A 23,091-nucleotide genomic window follows, 5' to 3' on the forward strand; every position below is an offset into this window, starting at 1 on the left:
TAATAGTATTCAAACAGGTATACAAGGACAAGTGAGACTGAAACAAACAAAAAACCCAAAGTATGTTTGGTCTTTGTTGCGTGTCCATGCAGTACATGAAAGATCCACACGATGACAGTATTTTAAATATTTCGTCGCAGCTATCGAGTTTATTACAAGAGGCCTTATTTTTGACCCACAGTTCCAGGTTACAGAAAGCATATATATTCAGTAATAAAGTTGAAGCATTTCAGACTTGTGACTCGATTCCTCTCAGATAAGGAAAGTCACGTTATTGAAAGTGTGTTCTGTTGTTTCGCTGATAACCGCTGGGTGCCGCCAAATCCACCCTATTCTCCAAAGAAGCGTCCGTGCGGATGAAACCCAAAATAATTTTATTTTTTCCTAGATACATTCAAATAATAAGAAAATGAAAATAATTATCTCAACTGAAATTTGGACAAGTAACTCAAAACTGTGCAATGTTTTTTTTTTTTTTTTTACACATTCAAACCCACAAATGTCAGACCAAACACTGTTTGCATAAGTTAACATGACCCGCACAGCAGGTCGTTAAAGGGATAGTTCTCCCAGAAATAAAATGTCACAAATAATAATTTAATCACCCTCATGACATCCCAGATGTGTATGACTTACTTTCTTCTGCAGAACACAAACAACGAGTTTTAGAAAACTATTTCAGCTCAGTTGGTCCTCATAATGCAAGTGAATGGTGGCCAGAACACAAAAGGCCCAAAATGGACATTAAGGCAGCGTAAAAAAGTGTAGATTTACAGGCATAATTTGAAGGCAGTACAACAAATACTATTATGATGTATTCTGCACAATTTAAATTAAACTCCTAAAACACTATACATAATTTTTAGTACTTATTTAATGGTCCTAAAAAAAGAATTAATTTTCTTTAAGCGAAATATTATTTAATTCTTCCTTTCCATTTTGCTGTGATAAATGACCGAGATATGTTTTGAACAGGATATGTGAGATTCACTCATCTGTGACCATCAAGTATCATGCACAGTTTTGCTCTACAAGTGAAGAAGCTGTATTAATAGACGTGACAAATCATTTCCACAGATTGATAATCAGTTGTCCATGTATGTGTACAAGTTTCTGCCTGATATAATCTCATTGTAATAGTCACACTGAATCTTGGGAGGAAAAACTCAGAGGGTAGTGGACCAGAGGCAATGTCTTATAGTTAAATTCCCATCTACATTTACAGCAAGACCCCTAATTATAACCATTACAGTATAATTTACATCGGACATCATATTGTTTTATAACTTTCTTAATAAAGACAGCATGTGAAAGACAACAGGAGGCTGCCTGCAGGGGCGGATCTCTGACTTTCTCTGCTTTGTGGAATCAAGGGTTATGTTCATGGACTATCTTACCACATATATATTCACCGTATAGTGCCTGCTGTTCTTTAGATAGATAGTAAAACAATAGTAGTATTTCACAATCAACATTTCAAACAGTAGAATACTACATTAATACCACATATCCTATCATGTTGCTATTTTACATTGTTAATTTACATGTCCAGTTTTATCTGAAAATGTCTTCACATTTGATCGTCCAATCAAATAATGATATAAGAAAGAGATGTTCATTCGGTTCATTAAACACATGGGAAATGAAAGGTGAGGTTGAGTATGCTGTATTGTGTGATACAGTATTCCATGCATAAGCTATGTTGTATACTGTAACAGATCATCCATATATTAAATGTATTCAAATTTGCATACTGGTCACAAAGCTAATCATTTCACTATTGATAACCTTTTTCTATTGGAAGGACAGGAAGTGTCTAAATGTGATTTTTTTTATTTGTATTGAATCTATTGATTGTGTAATAAATGTGTAATTTATATAATATCATAACAACATAACAAATTAGAGCATTTCAGGAAGAATGTAACAAGCCGTATAACAAACTCCATTAAATTAAAATAAATGTATTAATTTATTTAACATTTATCTAATGTTTCTGGAAATAACCCATTTGTTGTTTGAGAACATGTTTCAGGTTATACTCATATATTTTTTACATATTTATTTTTAAAATGGATTATTATTATTATTATTATTTTATTTGTATTTTTTCTCCTCAATCTGGTACGTCCAAATCCCAATGCACTGTAGGTCCTCGTGTAGTGACTCGCTTCAATCCGGGTGGCGGAGGACAAATCTCAGTTGCCTCCGTGTCTGAGACGTCAATCCACACATTTTATCACGTGGCTTGTTGAGCGCGTTTCCTCGGAGACGTAGCGCATGTGGAGGCTTCACGCTATTCTCCGCGGCATCGCCACGCGCCCCACCGACAGTGACGAAGTTACCCCATGTGACTCTACCCTCCCTAGCAACCGGGCCAATTTAGTTGCTTAGGAGACCTGACTGGAGTCACTAGTCATGCACTGGATTCGAACTCGTGACTCCAGGGGTGGTAGTCAGCGTCTTTACTCGATGAGCTACCCAGGCCCCATTATTATTATTATTATTATTAATAGCATTAGCATTTTAACACTACTGCCTTAAAATTGAAGTTGAACTCCAATTCTACACCCAGTTTGCTAACACAGTTCAAATTCAATTCAAATTCAGGATTTGAATGACATACTTTTATTAACTTTTGAATAGAACACATTGTAGTTATTATCACTAACAAAAATGAAAGCTAAATGAAAACATTTTCATTGACTGAAATAAAAATAGAAACTGAAATGTAAAGGTGAAGACATGGTGAGCGCCCATCTGAGGAGAGACAAAGTGGAATTATTATTAATTTAGGGAAATACACATGGATACAAAAGGGGTGAAGCTTAACTCTCCCAGTTTACCCATCTTCAACATATATTATAAAATTTGAAACATTTAAAATCCACCTTAATTAAACATGAATATGCCACTAGATAGAGGTAACACAAGACTACCCAGAGAAATGTAATAGCGTTAGACATTTTAAACTGATTACTGATTAATAATATAGTAATAAAGTAATAGTATAGTTAGTAAGAATAGTATGCTTTTCCAAACATAACAGTCTGTGTATATCATTGCCTTCAGCCTCAGCGACTCTACAGGAAGGTCAGGCATTTTTGCTAATCAGCAGCATGACAGAGACACATGTGGAGCCGCTCACACCTCACAGGTTTGCATAGCTCACATCAACTCTCTTCCTGTCTCTCACTGCACTATTAGCACACACTGTCTCACCCGAAGCACGTTTACAGAAATGTGCAACTAATTAGAGCAGATTGCTGAAGCCTTGCTCTGCCATTCGTGAGGACAGAGAGAGAGGAAGAATGGAGTGAAATGGCGAGAGGGACTGAAGGGACAGAATTAGAATTAAGATCCTTCATTTTATTCATTGACTAAGGTTTATTTAATGAATAGCCTTATGTTAGTCCACATTCATTATTTGAATCATTAGTATATGCCAGGTGAGCATCTGTAAGGACTGTTGCACTGTCAGTTTGATAGCAACTGCTTAAAGAGCTTAACAGCATTCAAAACAAACATCACTTGTGAGCACAAGTCCATCCTCAACCAAAGCACAAGCACCAGTCTTCACCACAATGGTAACCCCCCGTACCACACAGTTGGCCTGAGCTTCATATAAACTCTATGACTCAGAGCATCTTAAAAACACATAAGACTAGTGTTATTCTTGGGAAAATGTAATTAACCACTGATTGCCTATTTAAAGTCACTTTCACAGAAGGGAACTTGACAAATATCCGGTTATAAAACTGTTGAAGGAAAGTGAGCTTCTGTTGCAACTCTGATGAGTGAAGAGTGCCAGAGGATGAGACCTATAGCACTTTAAACAAGAGGACTAGACAATGCAAATTTAGATAGATTAATAGTCTCTCTATTTGAGCATGTTGATTCAGTCGGTGTGATAGAATGCTGAATTTGTTGGCAGAAGGGAGTTTCATTTAGTTTTGTCTTTCATGATAAATCCTCAGCTCCACAGGAGTTTCAGTTCAGTTATGGCACTTTTCCACTGGACATCATCTTAAACGTGACACAAAACAATAAACAATAACACGACCGCTAGCTTTTAGCTACTAGCTCATTGTGCTGCATCAAGCAGTTGTTACATGGTGATTTTACACAAGTGTAACAATTAAATTGGCCTGGTTGTTGGTCAACTAAATAAAGTGAAGCTTTCAAGCAGATTACAGAGTTCACGTAACAAAACGTACCATCCTCCATCGTGGCTGAGTGCAGGGCACTCTCGCTTCCATTGCTCGCCAGTTTAGATAGTGTCCATTTAGTCGAAACACTTCCACTTTTCCTTGATCGTTCTGTAGTCACTTTTTTCCCCTACACTGTTGGTAGGTCCGGTGGTAGCCATGTCTCAGCTGTGCAGCCAACCGCTGAGACACTTCCTGAAAGATTTTTAATTCAGTTCATCGCTAACGAGAGGAACATCTGCACCTCGTTTATTGCCCACGGCATGGTTTTGCTCACAGCCATTTCTTTTTACAATTTGAAAGTTGCATGAACAAATGATACTGCTACCGCTCTTGCTAACTTTAAAACTAGCGGGTTGTCGTCCCGTTTCGGAAATCCAGTGATGCTGGAAGTGACGATTCTCTCTGACCAATCAGTGATCTGCAGGATTTTGACGTCACATTTAGTATCGGCACGGCTCGCTTGGAAACTCGACCGAGGTTGTACTAAATAAAGTACCAGGTACCAGCTACTATATACAGTGGAAAACTCCCAAAAAGCAAGCAGAGTTGAATTGAGTCATACCGTGCAGTGGAAAAGCCCCATTCAGTTATTTAGTCTAGGAAATGATGGATACCATTGATTCGGAGATACCCTTCCTATGTGAAAATGTTGCACAGCTGCATGATCTCGATTATATGGCTATAAAAATAACTGCCTTTTGCCCTGTGTGCTCAAATTCTTTCATTAAAAAAATATTTTAAATAGCGAAACAGGTTCATTGTTTTGTGAGAAAAGACCCTTTCTCATTCTCACCCCTCCAGATCTTAGTAAGATAAAGGATCTCTGTTCAGGGGCAAATGCAAGCAAGAGACAGGGTAATTGCTGGCCAAGTCACTGTTTGGTCTTGTTTGTGTCTGTTACCATGGCAACCGCAGTCCTCTGACCCACCAGAAGCCGTTCTTTGTTGGGTGGTGGGAAAGAGTTTAAGGGGTGTGTGCACACAAGCCAAACAGTCACAGAGCAGAAGTCTCTGATCACTGTGATGTATGCAACACTCCCTATTGAGTCACTTGCATGCATGCAGTGTTTGAGCATAGCATGCGTTCATTCTGATGTTACCATATATGGATGTTCTAAATATATGTCCTGATTGCTTATTGTGACGATTTGAAGCAATAGTTACCAATTAAGCCCTTTGGCAGGTTGTTTCCTTGCCGTCTGCAGTGATTTGGAAGAATGTGCTGTAATTGAAGTTGGATAAACTTGGCCAGACTTGAATCATCAAACTGTGGCATTACTCAAAATTAACTCTGCCTACTCTCTACACTTTCTGACTTACACACATCTGTTCTATTGCTTTGGAACATGTAACCATGTGAGTGATATTTAACTTTTCCAGACGAAACTTGACATCTGTTGTCTATGTCTTTTCAATAAGTGGAAATTGCTCTTATGGCACAGCTGTGATCATGTGTTTTCAAACCAGGGCTGTAACCGCCATAGACATTGAGGGGGACAATTCCCTCCAATCTGCATATTTGTGGTCAACTGATTCTCCCATAGTTGATTCTCAAATTATTACATTTGGTTCCCCTAATCCTTACTATGTGGTTACACACTTGTTTCAAACTAGTGGGACATCATTTGAGAAAGAACTTAACACAAAAAACTTTTAAACATTCATTTAATGTATATAACGTTCAGATTAATTGAAAAAAGGGTTTTGAACAGTGTCTGCTAGCATCATTCTATGCTGCTAGCAGACAACATTTGAAAACAGCTTATACAAATGAGTACTTTCTAAAACATGGCATGGCTTGATACATTTTTCTTTGGCTTAACAATCTATGGATAAAAATAGTGGCATCCGTGCCCCTAAAAACATGCTTTTAGAGGGTGTAAACCTGTAAATGGAAGAGTACAATTAGTTGATGTCATACAGTGTATTACATAGAACAATTGATCAGTTGTATAGTGTATACGGTGATCTCACCTTTACAATGGTCTATTTGAATGTGTGGCTCTCAGTGCCACCACGTCCAAACCCTGGATGAAGAGAGAGATAATTAGATCATATGAGTATTAGTGATCAACCGATTTATCATTTAGGACGATTAATCGGCTAATGTTTGGCCATAAGTTTATCGGCATCAGTTGATAATCATGTTCTCTAGGTATTGGCATTAGCCATTAAAAACCCTGTATCTCATCCAATCTTTCAACAATATATGAGCATTGACACACACTTGAATTATGCAATTCGGAAAAACTATCTGGATGAGTGACAGGGAGACATTTGCATAAATTGTAACTGGATAATGCCAAATGATATGACTGTATTCTAAGTCAAAGCCAAGAAATTTGAATAACTTCCTCAGATGAGAGAGCACAGGTTCAATAATAGTTAGGGACTGTCCAACAACAGTCATCAGCCCTGATGTTTAAGAGGACAAACATTACCATGCCTACTGTGGTTGAATGATAAACTTACAGTGCAGTATAATAGATATCTTTTCAAAGACTTTGATGCATTGCAGAATGGTGACTCACCTTTGGGTCCAAAGAGTGCAGAGTAGCATGGGTTGTTACAATAGGGCTTCCCATCATGCTGCGAGTTGAAACACATTAGTCAGAGCGCCACACAATAATGGACTTGAATGTGGGCCATTATGAGAGCCATTCCCCAAAACCAAACTACACTGAAAACATAGACCCCTGAAGTGTTTATTTCAAGGGAAATTATGCCAAAAGTTAACTGATCTCCATTAACTCTGTCTAGTAAGTTAAACCCTGCTCTGTCCAAGTAAAAGGTTGGTAGTTCATTTGAATTTTGTGAGGCTATTAACTTACCTCTGCGTGTGAGCCAGGCGACAAGGTCTTGCTGCATTTCTCGCATTTCAGACATGGTCTATGCCAGTCTTTGCCAAGTGATGATACTCTCTCCGCTGAAACACATGGATAAACATTGTTAATTCAGACAAATTTGGAAACCACTTATAAGCATGCCGACACAGAAACCGTGCCCAAGGAGAGTGGCTTTCACACAGTTCTAAACATCCCCCTTCGCTTACTCTTAATTTATTAAATGATAAGTTTCAATTTTGTAGTGTTAAAATGGGGTCTTCTAATCCAAGCATAACATTCAAAGTGTAAACACCCAAAAGTGTAGCAAAAAAACAAAAAGGCGGCACTCTGACCAGCCCAACATAGCTAAACCAATGCTTAGAGTTTGAGGTGGGACTATCTGTTTGTCCAATCAATGGAAGATGGGGGAAGACTTTGGGAAAAATTTTTGAAAGTAATTATTGTATTAAATAAGTTGAAAACACTTGACCATTAAATAGTTTGGCTAGTCTTATTACACATTCAGCTACCATGAACAGTCAGTCTGTTTACATGCACATTTATAATTGTGCTTCAGCAGGTTTTTGAGTAGTTAAGCTACAGTGTTCAATACGAGCGACAAGCAACAATTTTGACTTCTGGAACATCCTCATGCCAAGACCAACTGTGAACCGATTAAAGAAAATGCATGCGGGATGAAGTCACGCTACAATTGCATTTTCTAGGTCTGTTAGTCCAATTTCTCTAGAATGATTTCAGTCCTACTCAGGCGTTTTCATGACATTAAAAAAAAATGTTTTAGTCTGACTATAATTAAACTTTCGAAGTGAATGTAAACGTAGGACTCTCGACTCCATTTAACAAATTTTCCCCCTGAAATCATCACAGAAAATGTGAAAAAAACTAACAGATTCTGTCTGGGTCTGAGACAACTAGGAATAATCACAATTATCACTCATTAGCCTTCCAGATGTTCCACTTGAGACAAGGGGAATATAAATTAATCAAGACACTGGAAAATTGTGTAGCTCAAATGAAAGCGGGATGCACTTTTTATATGATCAAAGCTCAAAGCTGGATTGTTCTCAGGTCAGATTAATTATGTCTATCTGCAATTCCAGTGTACTGAAAGAATTTCAGTCTTGTCATATCAGTATTTTCTATGTTCAAAGTGGATAAAGTCATGACAGCGAGAAGATAAGTGGGTGTGGATGCTGTTCTCGGGACACTCCCATAGGAATTTATTCCTCCCTTCCCTTATAAAAGAGGATGATAAAGAAGTCTTTATCTCCAGCTCTCAGCAGAAACATTTCCCCCAAACAACCCTCATGATGAACATCATAAAAGAAGTAGGAAGAAGAGACAAAGTCACATGTGCTTGGGAGACTCCAATACAGGAGGTGCTCATTTGTTCATTTTTATAAGAAAGGTTTATGGCAAGCGTCGACAACTCTTGCAAGCCAAAGACAGTCTGAAAACATGTCAGATTTATGGCTCCCAGACAATAAAAGAGATTCATTTAAAGCCACTTTGAGCTTTCTGGCATGCAAAAACGAAGGGATGCACAAAGGGCTGATTAACAGTTCCCATCTGTGACGTAAATGTTGAAAATATGATGAGGTGTTAGTAAAGGCTGCAGACACGAGCACTGCTTTATTCTTTATGCTGTATGCTGGGTGTTGAAGGATGGCACATACAGAACACAATGTCTACTGTTATGGACTACTGTGAGCGGCTATATTTGTCTACAACAGCTGTAATAAGCCTCATACCTATCCTGGCTGAGTCAGTTAGTCATGCCACACTATAGTGGACTACACAGGAGGCTCTTTTATTTAGTGCTTAACTCTGAACACATGATCCAGACAGATTGGGAGAGCTGGATGAAGAATCAATGGTCCATGTGAAAAATAACATTTTGAAAGAACAAACAAGGCAGAAAGGAATTCACTAGACTGGGTTTGAGACCAACAGTCCTTGCAATACTGCCAAGAATGGGTTTGGTCATGTGAGCCACACCTAAGGCAGTAATTACTTCCCACAGCAGGCCGATACACAGAGTATACACTAATCTCTCTTAATCGTACTCTGCTCCTCAAGTGTTCAAGACTGGTGTAAAGTCTACAGATTTGTAATCTGTGTTTGAATTACTCCTATCTTTACTCTGCATCTATTGTTTACACAAAATGAAAAAGACACTGTTAGGGACTGTACACAATGAACACATTTTTCCATCCATCTTCTACAGTTTTTTTGAGGTAGATGGACGTATTTGACCGTTGTGGTTGACCGTTGATCTCAATGTTTTTTCAGCAGCTCGTGCAGGAGAGACGCATTTTTAAATACCACGTCAAGTTAAAAAGAACCAGTGGACAAGACACCCAGAAAATGGAGCTCACATGAGCCCATATGTCCAACAACACTTATCGCTTCTTACACTGGGGGCAGTGTTTTGGTATTCACAGGCTGATTTTACCTAAAGAAAAGTGTGTGGGTGGGTTCAATACCACACATAAAATGTCCCTATTAGATGTCCTCCAGCGACATTGCACATGTCCCTGTAACAATACTATGCAACCCAAAAGGGACCATTGTGCGCTTATTTTAGCCCATCAGAAGTCTAGCGAATAAAAACACTCTCTTCCTGTTTTGCACATGCTGACATCAGGTTAGCTGGCCTGTTTTTGGTGGACGGGGTTTTGGAAACAGGATACATCATTGAAGTTATAAAAGGGCGGGCATTAGCAAACGGCTGAAATCGCTCATTTAAATCTGTTGGAATATCTCTCAGTCTAAGGGTGTGTTCACACTTGTAGTTCGGTTCTCTTGGTCTGGACCAAAAAGAAAATGATACATTTAGTCCTGGTTCACTTAGTGTTCACACTGGCATTTTTAATACCGAACCTAAAAAGATACAAAACGAAAGACATCAGGAAAAAGTCACAAGCTGATTGGACAGCTTTTTTGGCGAATATTTTGTGACGGAACTTGCCGAACATCCAATGGCTGCTGGGCGAAATGCGCTCTTTAGATTTATGTATGTATATATGGTGGTATTTTCACCAGCTGAGAACAAACATAGAGTTAATAAAATGTGTAAAGGAGTCAAAACAACGGCAGGAATTCCTCCGTTGCACACACAACGAAGATATGCTGCATGGATGGCTGATGGCGGTTCCGACGCCTGTACCAAACTGTAATCAAGCAACATAGCTCCTATGATGAGAAGAACCAAGTATACTTAAGGTCAGCATTAGGCAAATTACTTCCTGTTTTTGGTCCGTTTAGACGTCTTTGTTCCATGTGGCATTCATATATCAATCGAAGCGCACCAGAGTTCGTTTGGAAGAGGGCCGAGACCCACTATTCAGGGGGTCTCAGTCCGCTTGTTTGGTGCACACCAAGGTTCGGATGGCAGCGTTTACACTTCATCAAATTAACCGCACTAACAGAACAATCGCACCAGAGTTTGTTTTAATCGAACCAAACCTACCAAGTGTGAACAGACCCTAAATCAATTTTAAGGTACACTTTCTGAGTCGCACTTAATTGATTGCAAGTGACTGAGTTGCAGCATACTTGTGCAATTTTATAATGAAACTCTAATAGAAACAACATTCTCAGAAGACACATTCTCATTGTGGTTATTGTGTAGGCTGGAAATTGTATTATTTTGATCACAGCTTTATCTTTTCTCTGCCAATGATGCTTCAGCTAAAAGTAGGACAAGTCATACAGTATATTCAGGGTGAACTTTTTCTCGTTCCTTTATCCCTGAGAGGTTTTGGTACATGGATTGCTTCCATCAGAACAAGAAATAAGTGAGAGTGAAGGAGTCCTGTACCACCAGGCATGTGAAGAAATTTTGCATGACGGAGAGGTTACTGGTTCAGAGAAGCAATGGAAGTGAACTGTAAATGTAGAATAAAAAGGTGTTGCAGGAATGAAGAATTTTTTCTTTTGCTTTTGTAAAGGTATTCAGGATGTGGGTGCGGCAGGGTTGGGGGTTGTTTAGTGTTAATTTGTTCAGCGAGTTTCAACAAAGTTGATATATAGACCTTATGCACGCTAGCGGCATCTTTGATTTTTAATTGGAATGACAATGAGGCTGTGAGGGATAGACCTACAGTCTCTTCAATGGCACGAACAGGATAAAGCTGTATAACGCTCCTAGATCACATCTCACTTTCCACAACTCATGTTGTCTGGAGTTCTTTATATATTGATTGTTCTTGGACAGATATTTCATCAATGAATGATCCAAAAACACTTTAAACTGCAGTATAGCCCATTGAAGAGACTGTATGAGCCTATCCCTCACAGCCTCTTTGTCATTCCCATTAAAAATCAAAGATGCCGTTAGCGTGTATAAGGTCTATATATCAACTTTGTTGAAACTCGAGTGGATCTCTTTTGTTACCTCAGAGGAAATCGATCTATTTCTAAGCTAAATGGGTTATAACAGATATATCTTTCAATGAAAATTAAACTATAAACTTTTTAAATTACATGATGATAAAAGGAAAAAGCATCATTAACACTTTACAATAAGGTTGTATCTATTTACGTTACTTTTACCCATTAATAATCTTGTTTAATGTTAATTTTTGTATATATTAATACACTTTAGACATTCAAAGTTGTATATAAAATAAGTTTTAAGTTGAACTAATAATGAACAATAGCATTTATATAAAAGAAAATGTAATATTACCTAATGCATTAACTAATTAATTAGTTATATAATTAGCATAATCTTATTGTAAAGGGTTACCAAAACATTAATGGCTGTACATTCAGAGAAAGCCTTTGTGTCAGCCAAAATGACTGAAAGATCCTGTACCTACACTGCCGGAGGACCAAAACCTGCCAGTATGTTTCGTTTGGCTTAGGATGTAATGTAAATCAGCAAGGAAGGACAAAAGGAACGAGGATGGATGGTCAATTTATGTGAAAGGACAAAACCCAAGCCCAAACTTGCAGTAGAGAGAGAGAGCGGGCCACTGTATTTGAGTCTCAAAGGAAATGCATGTCTATGGGTCAAGACTCAGCTCAGAAACTTACATAAGAGAAATGTGCACTTATTTTCTATTATGCATCATTCAAATGCAACAATAAATATCTCACTGACAATTAACTGATTATTTAGACATTTCCATTTTATTTCTCTTTTATTCTCTGATTAGAATATTTATTTGCTTGATGGCAATAGAGCTCTTTAACGACTTGTCTGGTTGACTTCATGGTACAGTAAAGAACATTCAAATAGGGTGACTGAATAAACGCTGCTCCTTTACAACACAAGACTATTATTTGCCTTGACAGTCAAGGCTGTGCTGACCAATGCATGCCATTTAATGTTCCTATTTTATTGTCTCGATACTATCATTATACATAACAATGTAACTCCATTCATATTCTAAATACAATCTGAATTTTCATTTATTTTTAAAATAATTTATGTTTTAGTCTAACTGCCCTGCGACCACATACAGTTCAACACTCTGCAGACTCTAAAAAAAAGTCAAATGTTTTTATACACACTTAGTATACTGTATTTCTGTATTATTGCCATATTAAAATATTATTGCTCTGGTACACTCAAATAAATCTGCACAAGTTATTTAACAACTATTTGCATAAGTTTTAAACAGGAAATAAGATCAACATGCATCAGATGACATCACTCTTCCTAGTAACTCCCTTATGTTGTTGTTAAATCATTGATTCAAACTAGATAAAAAAATATAATTTTGATAAAATAGGCTATAAGCAACTGTATAACAATATAGTATGATATATCGATTGTGACTTTCTTTTAATATTTAGTTTTTATTTCAAAAATTAGCCTGTGTGTAAATATGATCACAGAAGTTTCCTTACCAAAGTACACTTCCTTTTCGCATTTGGGGCATTTAGGCATGTTTGCGTTGTTTTAGTTCCACGGAGGAGAAAAGTCCTGCTTGTAGAGAGTTGCGATGGAGAACAGCTACGGTCCACCTGCAAGTAACCACGCCTTTAGTGTGAGCACATATCATGTACAGCCTTATTTATAGTATTTTGAAAGTAGTTTGCACACGGTGACGGAGAGAGAGGCAGAGCCGAGAGCGCGCGTACACGAGAACGCGCACTTTACTGTATCACTATGAGATTATGTCGGCTGTTTCTGTTGCATATTGTGTATTTTTAATTGCATTCATTTCACTCACACACACACACACACACACAGTTGTGTTTCCATGTTTTATGGGGACTTTCCATAGACATAATGGTTTTTATACTGTACAAACTTTATATTCTATCCCCTAAACCTAACCCTACCCTAAACCTAACCCTCACAGAAAACTTTCTGCAGTTTTACATTTTCAAAAAACATAATTTAGTATGATTTATAAGCTGTTTTCCTCATGGGGACCGACAAAATGTCCCCACAAGGTGAAAAATTTCGGGTTTTACTATCCTTATGTGGACATTTGTTCCCCACAAAGTTATAAATACACGCACACACACACACACACACACACACACACACACACACACACACACACACACACACCATCACACAGGTGACCAAATGTTTGGAATAATGTACAGATTTAGCAGTTTTGGAAGTTTTGAAAATTGGTACTTTAATTCACCAAAGTGGCATTCAACTGATCACAAAGTATAGTCAGGACATTACTGATGTAAAAAAAACAGCACCATCAATATAAGAAAAGACATTTCCAGCAGCCATCACTCCAACACTTTATCCTTGAGTAATCATGCTAAATTGCTAATTTGGTACTAGAAAATCACTTGCCATTATATCAAACACAGCTGAATGCTATTTGGTTCATTAAATGAAGCTTAATATTGTCTTTGTGTTTGTTTTTGATTTGCCACAGTATGCAATAGACTGGCATGTCTTAAGGTCAATATTAGGTAAAAAAAAATGGCAAAAAAGAAACAGCTTGCTCAAAAAAGTCATCAAGCAATCATACTATGCTTGCTATACAATGCTTGAAATTGGCAAAAAACAGATGATTTCATTCAAATGTGTACGCTAAAGTCTTCAAAGACAAAGGACAACTGGCTCTAACAAGGACAGAAAGAGATGTGGAAGACCAGATGTACAACTAAACAAGAGGATAAGTACATCAGACTCTCTAGTTTGAGAAATAGACACCTCACATGTCCTCAGCTGACAGCTTCATTGAATTCTACCCGCTCAACACCAGTTTCATGTACAACAGTGAAGAGAAGACTCAGGGGGCCTTATAGAAAGAATTTCAAAGAAAAATCCACTTTTGAAACAGAAACACAAAAAGAAAAGGTTTGCGTGGACAAAGAAACACAGACATTGGACAACAGATAATTGGAAAAGAGTGTTATGGATCTTAACCCCATTGGGCTTTTGTGGGATCAGCTAGTAAGGTGTGTGTGAGAAGTGCCCGACAAGACAGTCACATCTATGGCAAGTGCTGCAGGAAGTGTGGGGTGAAATGTCACCTGAGTATCTGGACAAACTGACAGCTAGAATGCCAAAGATCTGCAAAGCTGTCATTGCTGCACTTGGAGGATTTTTTTGATGAGAACTCTTTGAAGTATTTCTGAAATGTGTTTTTCAAATATAATAGTAATTTTTTATGTTATTAATGTCCTGACTATACATAGTGATCAGTTGAATGCCACTTTGGTGAATAAACGTGCCAATTTATTTCCATAAGAGCAAAATCTGAGGAGGAGTGTGACGAGGCGGTGGCTGGGCTGTAACGATGAATGGAATCAGCCCAATCAGCAGGAAAGGGATAAAGAGGAGCCAGGGACAACAGTTGGAGAGAGAGAGAGAGATGCACTCGGCCGAGCTCTCTGTGTGTTTTATGTTATTGTAACAGGTTCAAGTTCGTGAGCAGTGGAGGAGTCAGGAGGCAGCGAACTGTCAGTGTGAGTCTTTTATTCTCTTTCTTTTACTCTTTTCTGTACAGCGTAGTAACTTTTTGTTATTTTTCACTCAGGCAATAATTCACTTTCAACATAAACATAAAAGGCTTCCAAAACACTCATTAGATCTTTGCACACTCTGGAGAACATGCCACTTCTGTACACTCAGCCTCTCTCTGCTGTTCCCTGCATCTCCTTGCCCGTCCTTTACCCGTTACAAACAGCAATGGTTACAAATAGAGAGCTGTTTTGCAGATTTTTCTCCCAAGACAAAGACCCTTGCAATCTCGCATGTGCCTCCTTTATGGTTTCAGATATAGTTATTGATTTGACCTTTAATCAGTTTGCACAAAGTTCTGCAAACACTGGCGCTAGTGGAGACTCATTATTGTGTGTAAATAGCTTTTCTGATTACACTGTGCATAAGAGTAATTCAGTGCTTGTTTGAGAAGGACAGAAATATGATCTGGCCCATCCTTTGGTACAAACCTCTGTTCCATTTCTGTGGGATTGTCCTTTACAAATGACCAATGTCTCAAACAAACATATTATTTGACTTGGAACATGGTGGCCGCCTGATGTCATCAAACCCCTTAAAAGCATCAGACACACTCGTCATCACTACTTTGCACTTTTTTTTCAAACAATGTTAAAATACAACAAGGGATGCTTAATAGCTATTACAGAAATAGCTAGAAAAACGTTTGTGTAATCATGATTAGATAAGGTAACTAGTTTAGAATGAGATGTTAAACTGATGTTCTGACTCTCTGCGGTCATTAAAAATCCCAGGACACTTCTCGTAAAGATTAGAGCTGTAAACCCAGTGTCCTGGATACATTTCCCCCTCCTCATTGGCCCTTTAAGTCATGGTCTCCTAATAGTCCCCTTTCATAAATTTGCTCTATCACTCCACTCTTTCCTCTCCACCAACAGCTGGTGTGTGGTGAGTGTACTAGGCACTATGGCTGCCGTCACATCATCCAGGTGGATGCTGCACACTGGTGGTGGTTGAGGAGAGTCCCCTGTTGACTGCGTGAAGCGCTTTGTGTGTAGTGTCAGAAATGCGCTATATAAATGTAACATTCATTCATTAATTCATTCATTAGATAGGAAGCCAATTGTGTGCATCTGCCAAAGCTGGTTTAATGCTTACCCTTTCACTGTTATGAAAATGATATGAAGCATTGTTTATATTCATAGAATTGTTCACATGAAATTGATTGTCTGTTTGGGGGGCAGTCATGTGTGTCTGTTTGTTAGATGTATTTGTATGCCTGTTTACATAAGGTATGTTTGATAGATCAAATAATTTTTAAGACGCCCTACCCCTGAGAGGCCCAACACTTAGATTGGTCAGATTCACCATGGCAACTGCCCAGCATTTGTTTATTATATGGTAAAATACATAATTGATTTTTGCAGAATGACACACACACACACACACACACACACACACACACACACACACACAAACTTGTGTTCTTCAATGGAAACAAAAGTTTACTATTTCAATTTACATAAAACCTTTTCTTTGTTGTAAACTTTTCAAAATCCTAAAATGCTTTCTTTATTTACAGGTTTAAGTGGAAAAAAGATGTGGCCAATGTGGTCACTTTTGGACCCCACTGTTTATGTCAATGTATAGATGTAATGTATATGAATATATAACCTATTCTAAAAATGAATGAGTCATGTACCACAGTCTGTGAATGTGGTTACAACCCTGACTCTGTCCTATCATGTGTTTTGTGTTTGTTCTATCTTGACAGCTCTACCAACAGATCCATCAGCAGGCTTCCGGCTCTATTGTGCCACCCATGTTTACGCAGTCATGCCTGCCTGCTGATTCATCTCTAGATGGCCAGTATTCTGGTAGTCCTGCTTTGCAACTGCAGTCATGTAGAGTTGCAGTAGATGTCTGGAAGACAGGAAGACAGGGAAAAAGCTGATCAGCTTGCTGATGTCCTCACAGATATCTTCAACATTTTCCTGAGCCAAGCCCTGTGTGCTTCAAGATGACCACCATCATCCCTGTGCCAAATAAATAATCTGTGTCCTGCCTGAATGACTATCGGCCCTTTGCACTCACACTTATCATCATGAAGTGCTTCGAGCAGCTAGACAAGTAACACATAAAGAGCAGTCTTTCCACCACACTGGACCCATTTCAGTATGCTTTCCGTCCCAACCGCTCAGCAGAGGATGTCATATCAGTTACCATCCACCTTTCTCTGCCCCATCTGGACAAAAAGGACAACTACGTAAGGATGCTGTTCATAGACTTCAGTTCAGCATTCAACACAATCATCCCACAACAACTGTTAACAAATCTGAACCTGCTGGGTCTGACCACCTCCCTCTGCAACTGGATTCTGGACTTTTTGACTGGGAGACCACAGACGGCCGGATCGGCTACATCACCTCCATCACCACCACACTGAACACCGGCGCTGTTTACCCTGCTGACTCATGACTGTGCTGAAAAGTACAGTTCAAATCACTTCCTCAAGTTTTCTGATGACACTACAGTTGTGGGCCTCATCAGCAACAATAATGAGTCAGCGTACAGAGAGGAGGTGAACCAGCTCTCAGAATGGTGTATCTCATAATGTTGATCAGACTAAAGAGATGATTGTTGACTTCAGGAGGACCCAAGCAGACCACTCACCACTGCACATCAATGGAACAACTGTTTGAGGGAGTGAACTGTTTGAGTCAAAAGCTCCAAGTTTCTTGGTGTGTATATGACAGAGGACCTCTCCTGGACTCAACACCACCTGCCTAGCCAAGAAGGTCCAGCAGTACCTCCACTTCCTGTGGAGGCTGAAGAGAGCCAAACTCCCCCCTCCCATCCTCACCACCTTCTACAGAGGGACGATAGAGAGTGTCCTGACCAGTTGTCTCATCGTGTGGTGAGGGAACGGCACAGCCTCCGACCGCAACACCCAACAGCGAATTGTTAGAACAGCAGAAAAGATCATCAGAGACTCTCTACCCACTATCGACACCACATACAACAACCGCTGCTTCAGCGAAGCTACCAGTATTGCGGACGACCCCTCTCACCACTTTCATGGACTCTTCACCCTCCTGCCATCTGGCAGAAGGTACAGGAGCATCCGTGCCACCACTAGCAGACTCTGCAACAGTTTCTTTCCTGAGTCAGATTAATCAACACCATTCTGCCTCCCAATGCTCACATGGCCTAGTCAAACACCTAACCAAGCATGACTCAAAAACATCACACAACTGCACTTTACAAAGCTTAATCGGGCACTTGTTATTCTGGAACTCATTAGTGCTATACTTTTGGTATACCTAAATATACAATGGCGGCCAAAATTTTGGAAACATTTACATATTTTGCTGTTTCGGAAGGAAATTGGTACTTTAATTCACCAAAGTGGCATTCAACTGATCACAAAGTATAGTCAGGACATTACTGATGTAAAAAAACAGCACCATCACTATTTGAAAAAATCATTTTTTATCAAATCTAGACAGGCCCATTTCCAGCAACCATCACTCCAACACTTTATCCTTGAGTAATCATGCTAAATTGCTAATTTGGTACTAGAAAATCACTTGCCATTATATCAAACACAGCTGAATGCTATTTGGTTCATTAAATGAAGCTTAATATTGTCTTTGTTTTTGATTTGCCACAGTATCCAATAGACTGGCATGTCGTAATGTCAATATTAGGTAAAAAATGGCAAATTAGGTCAAAGCTTGCTCTAGAAACTCATCAGTCAATCATTTTTTTGAGGAATGAAGGCTGTATAATGATTGAAATTGCCAAAAACCTTAAGATTTCATGCAAATACTACACTACAGTCTTCAAAGACAGAGTTTTTGAACAACTGGCTCTAACAAGGACAGAAAGAGATGTGGAAGGCCAGATGTACAACTAAACAAGAGGATAAGTACATCAGAGTCTCTAGTTTGAGAAATAGACACCTCACATGTCCTCAGCTGACTGTAAGGTGTGTGAGAAGTGCATGACAAGACACATCTATGGCAAGTGCTACAGGAAGTGTGGGGTGAAATGTCACCTGAGTATCTGGACAAACTGACAGCTAGAATGCCAAAGATCTGCAAAGCTGTTTTTTGATGAGAACACTTTGAAGTAGTTTAAGAAGTTATTTAGTTATTAATGTCCTGACTATACATTGTGATCAGTTGAATGCCACTTTGGTGAATAAAAGTACCAATTTCTTTCCATAAGAGCAAAATCTGTACATTATTCCAAATTTTGGCCACTAGTGTACATATACATATAATTATGCCATACATATTGCTGCTTCACTACAAAATATTTTACAGTCTACAGCTCATTTTCAGATTTTTTTCAGATAATTTTCCTCTTATCTTATTTTCCTCCTTACGTTGACAGTAGATCCAGCAAAGCATGCTGTTAGTGTTTTCAGCTCACCATCATCAAGAATGGTATCTGATCTGAGCACCTGCAGTGTTCACTTCCCTTAACACAGAGCACAGAGCATGCTCGAGCATCTGCACCCGGCCACCTGACCTGTACTGAACTGTTCATTTATAAACTATGGGAAGGGATGAAGCTTAAAAATTGCATGTCAAGGTAAAAGTAAAGGTTTTATGTGCAGAAAAAGTATTAAATGTTTTCCAGTCAAATGTTTGGACACACCTACTTGTTTTTTTATATTATTATTTTTCACATTTTAGAATAATAATTAAGTCATCAAGAATATGACATTTTAATATTTGATATATATATATATATATATATATATATATATATATATATATATATATATATATTTTTTTTAAAGTATGTAGTTTATATTTATGTTTCTTCAAAGCAGCCACTCTTATAGATATTAGATATTTTCATATGTTGGGTGTAATCTAATTATATAGTAATAAATTACTGTGATCTAATTACTTTTTAAAGTCAAAAGTAGTGGAGAGCATTACATTTTAAATTCTTGTAATCAGATTACAGATTCTGACTTTCAAATAATTTAATATACTGTAAGCTAAATAATTTTAAGTATATTATTTGGATTACACATATCTATTAAATCATATATTTTTTAATTGTGTGACGTGACAGCAACAATGAACATTTAGGGAAAGTAACAAGAACACTTTAATTATCTCATTACAATTTTAGATACAACCATGAGGTTTTCACCTGGGGTGCTTTGAAACTTAAAGGAGTTCCCATTTATACTGGGCATAATGTTTATTTGTCTTCAAAAGTAATTTACAGTAAATAATTTAAGCATATGCCTTTAGATCAAAAGTTTTTAAGATTAAAAGAAGCATAAATTTAGTCAAGAGTATGTATAAAGATTAAATTGCCTAATAGAAGTGATTACCTTAATATTGCTTGGTCCACGGTCAAAACATTTATCTGCTCATTGTAATTTGGCCTTCGCAATCTATGAATCAAAGATTTCAAGAGAGCTACAAAAGTTCAGCGTTTAGCTTATTTTTGGTATAATTACAGTTTAGTTATATGAGTGCAGTATTTTTGTGGGAATCCATAGTTAGTTTGATGTATCTGGGTGTACAGAAGTGAGTGCTGAGAGGAGGGAGCAATGAAAACAAACACAGAACCCTCTGATTAGGTAATCAGGGATCTGGGAACAGAGGCGGCGGCAGCCGATTTTGCCGGGGCTTCAGCCCCGAATGTTTTGAGTGTAGCCCCGAATGTATTTTGAAAAGTTGACTGACAAATATGAAACCGGACAATAGCCTATGTAAACCCCCGAAATCATAAGTTGCCTTATTTCATTGTGTTTTGGCTTTGCACATACTGCATACAGCCTGTAAAAATAGACATAGGCATAATCTAGCCTATAGAATAAGTTTCTTTGCTGTCGGTAGCCTATGGGCGACTCCGTTTCTTCCTCTCTGTTGAATATGCAGCAGGTAGGGGAGGAGCTGACATCAACTTACGTTACTTAGTGGGGTGTCAGCAAAAATTCTCTAGCCTTGTGGTTAACGCATTTGCCTCTCATGCTGAAGACCGTGGTTGTAGTCCCGTTCAAAGCATAGTGTTCTTTTTTATCAGGTGTTATTTTCTCTAAGGATAACCAATAAGCATTAGCATAAAATGTATGTGTGACTTGTTTTGTGATATTAGTTTGTAGTAAATATACACTTTGAGGGTAGCAAAGACGTGCCAGAATCAGGCATGGAAACTGGTAACAATTAATAAGTCACTTTACTTTAGAGAAATTTAAAAGTGAAACATTGTTTATCCCAATGATCCTAATGAAAGGATTTTGACAGATGAACATGGAGAATTATATAGCGTTCGATGCCATGGTGTGTCAATGAACTTAGACTAAAGTCATTCATGTATTGCTTTAACTTAGGATCTTATACATAATTTTGACTATTTATGTCAAAAAATATAAATTATTTATATTAAAAAAATTTTTTTACTTCACTTTACTCACTATAATATAACTCTTTTGTAATGAATTTATGTTAATGTACATGAAAATTCAAGAATCATGATAGATCTTAGGGCAATTCCACTGATCTGCTCTTCCCAATACATTTTCTTCAATGGTATTGGTCTACAATTTGACATATGTAGCACTTGATGAATTAGTTGTTTGAAGCTGATTTGCAATAAGTTATGTGCTGTATCTGTTCTTTTGCATCACAGATGATTCAGGGAGGAGAGAGGATGAGTTAATCGAGGATAGTACTAGAGTGGAAGATTTAGGAACTGTAGAAACAGGCCCAGCCAGAGCAAAACTCAAAGAATACCCTCTCACCAGCTTTGGACTACAGGGAAGTGGTTGCTAGTGTGAAAATAAAATGGTTTGGGCTAAGCCCCGGATGTCCTTCAATGCTGGAAACGCCTCTGTCTGGGAATAACAGTTAGCAGTCATCATTGCTACGGAGAGGCAGGGCTGGGATCAGAACTTTCTCATTGTAGCGATCTGGCAATTTGCTGGGCTGAAAACGCAAAATGTTACAGCATGTCAGTGAATCAAAGCAGAGGAGGCACACACACCCATAGTCTAAATACCTTGCCAGCGTGATCCATTTATTGCCCCTTACTGTTACATCATGCACACACAACAATGTGATGATGTCAATCAAAGAAGATACAGATGACTACGTGGGACATGATGTTGTTATTGTAACTCTGTTGTGAGTTGAGTTTGAGTTTGACAGATAACCGAAAACCGCTGGGGTGTCACTCAAAGTGCAGCCTTTAAAACTTGATACTATCAACACAAGTTTTTTGCAGGAGAACATTTTCTCTAGAACTTTACCTAAGAACTTTTATTTACATTGAGTAACCACTGATGATTAAGGGTAGTTCACCCAAAAAATGATATCATCCTTTGATAACCCTCATTTAATTTGACATGATCTAACGAGAAGTTGGCATGTTGCTTTCGAAAGTTGCAGAAGCCATCAGCCCCATTTTGCTGAGTTGTTGACAAGTGCTATCTGCCATCAGCTTTTTTCAGCATCGGTTCAACTGCAGTTACTTTCTGCTTTGAGTCACAGATTCTCGTCTCGGATTGATTCCAAGAAGTAATTATTTCCCTCTAAGATTGCATTTTTACTCCACTGATGGTTAGGTTTAGGGTTGAGGTTTGGGGTAGAGTTAATAAAATATGCATTCCTCTACACTGTATTATACCATTTACAGCTAAATACAACTCACTTTTGGCGCACCCTTGTGGACATTTCTCCTTGGAAACTACAGCTACACATGCCCCTATGTTAAAAAACACTTACGGCTTTGGCCACTGGGGGCAGTGTTTCGAATTTCATGAAACACAGACCGAGTTTAGCTCAACAAAAATCAACCTATTGATTCCAAATTTATAGTGAGATCAGTCTGTCATTCCATACCTGTAATCCTGTGTTACTTTTTTCTTTGTTACAACAAAAGGAGACATTAAATAGAATGTAAGCCTCAAAAACCATTAACTTTCATAAATTAAAAAGGGGAAACTTCAAAGGCGTGGTAACACAGACACAGTGCCTAAAATTACCCACTTTCCCTTTTACATAAACAACATATAATTGTAACCTAAATCTTGATATTGAAAAAAAAAAAAAAAAAAAAAGAGTTCACAGTCAATGCAATACAGCTAAATAGTTGTA

The 23,091-nt window shown here is 38.1% G+C and overlaps 1 protein-coding gene across 2 annotated transcripts; it reads right to left on the reverse strand.

Annotated features, from left to right (window-relative positions):
- Window positions 1–2,612: 2,612 nt before the first annotated feature.
- LOC127662516 (cysteine-rich protein 1-like) lies at window positions 2,613–13,116 on the reverse strand. Of its 2 annotated transcripts, none has more exons than XM_052153731.1 (5): window positions 12,919–13,116; window positions 7,042–7,136; window positions 6,742–6,799; window positions 6,185–6,237; window positions 2,613–2,760 (listed from the first exon to the last, which is right to left on the reverse strand). In XM_052153731.1, the coding sequence occupies exons 1-4, from the start codon at window positions 12,956–12,958 to the stop codon at window positions 6,197–6,199; spliced, it is 234 nt and encodes a 77-aa protein (XP_052009691.1). In that variant the 5' UTR covers window positions 12,959–13,116; the 3' UTR covers window positions 2,613–2,760; window positions 6,185–6,196. The 2 variants fall into 2 exon arrangements, with proteins under 2 accessions (XP_052009691.1, XP_052009690.1); XM_052153730.1 differs by lacking the exon at window positions 2,613–2,760 and adding an exon at window positions 5,859–6,095 and having other exon boundaries at window positions 12,919–13,110.
- Window positions 13,117–23,091: the final 9,975 nt, after the last annotated feature.

The sequence above is a fragment of the Xyrauchen texanus genome, chromosome 22 (genome assembly GCF_025860055.1).
Source record: "Xyrauchen texanus isolate HMW12.3.18 chromosome 22, RBS_HiC_50CHRs, whole genome shotgun sequence".
In the NCBI taxonomy this organism is placed as follows: Eukaryota; Metazoa; Chordata; class Actinopteri; order Cypriniformes; family Catostomidae; genus Xyrauchen; species Xyrauchen texanus.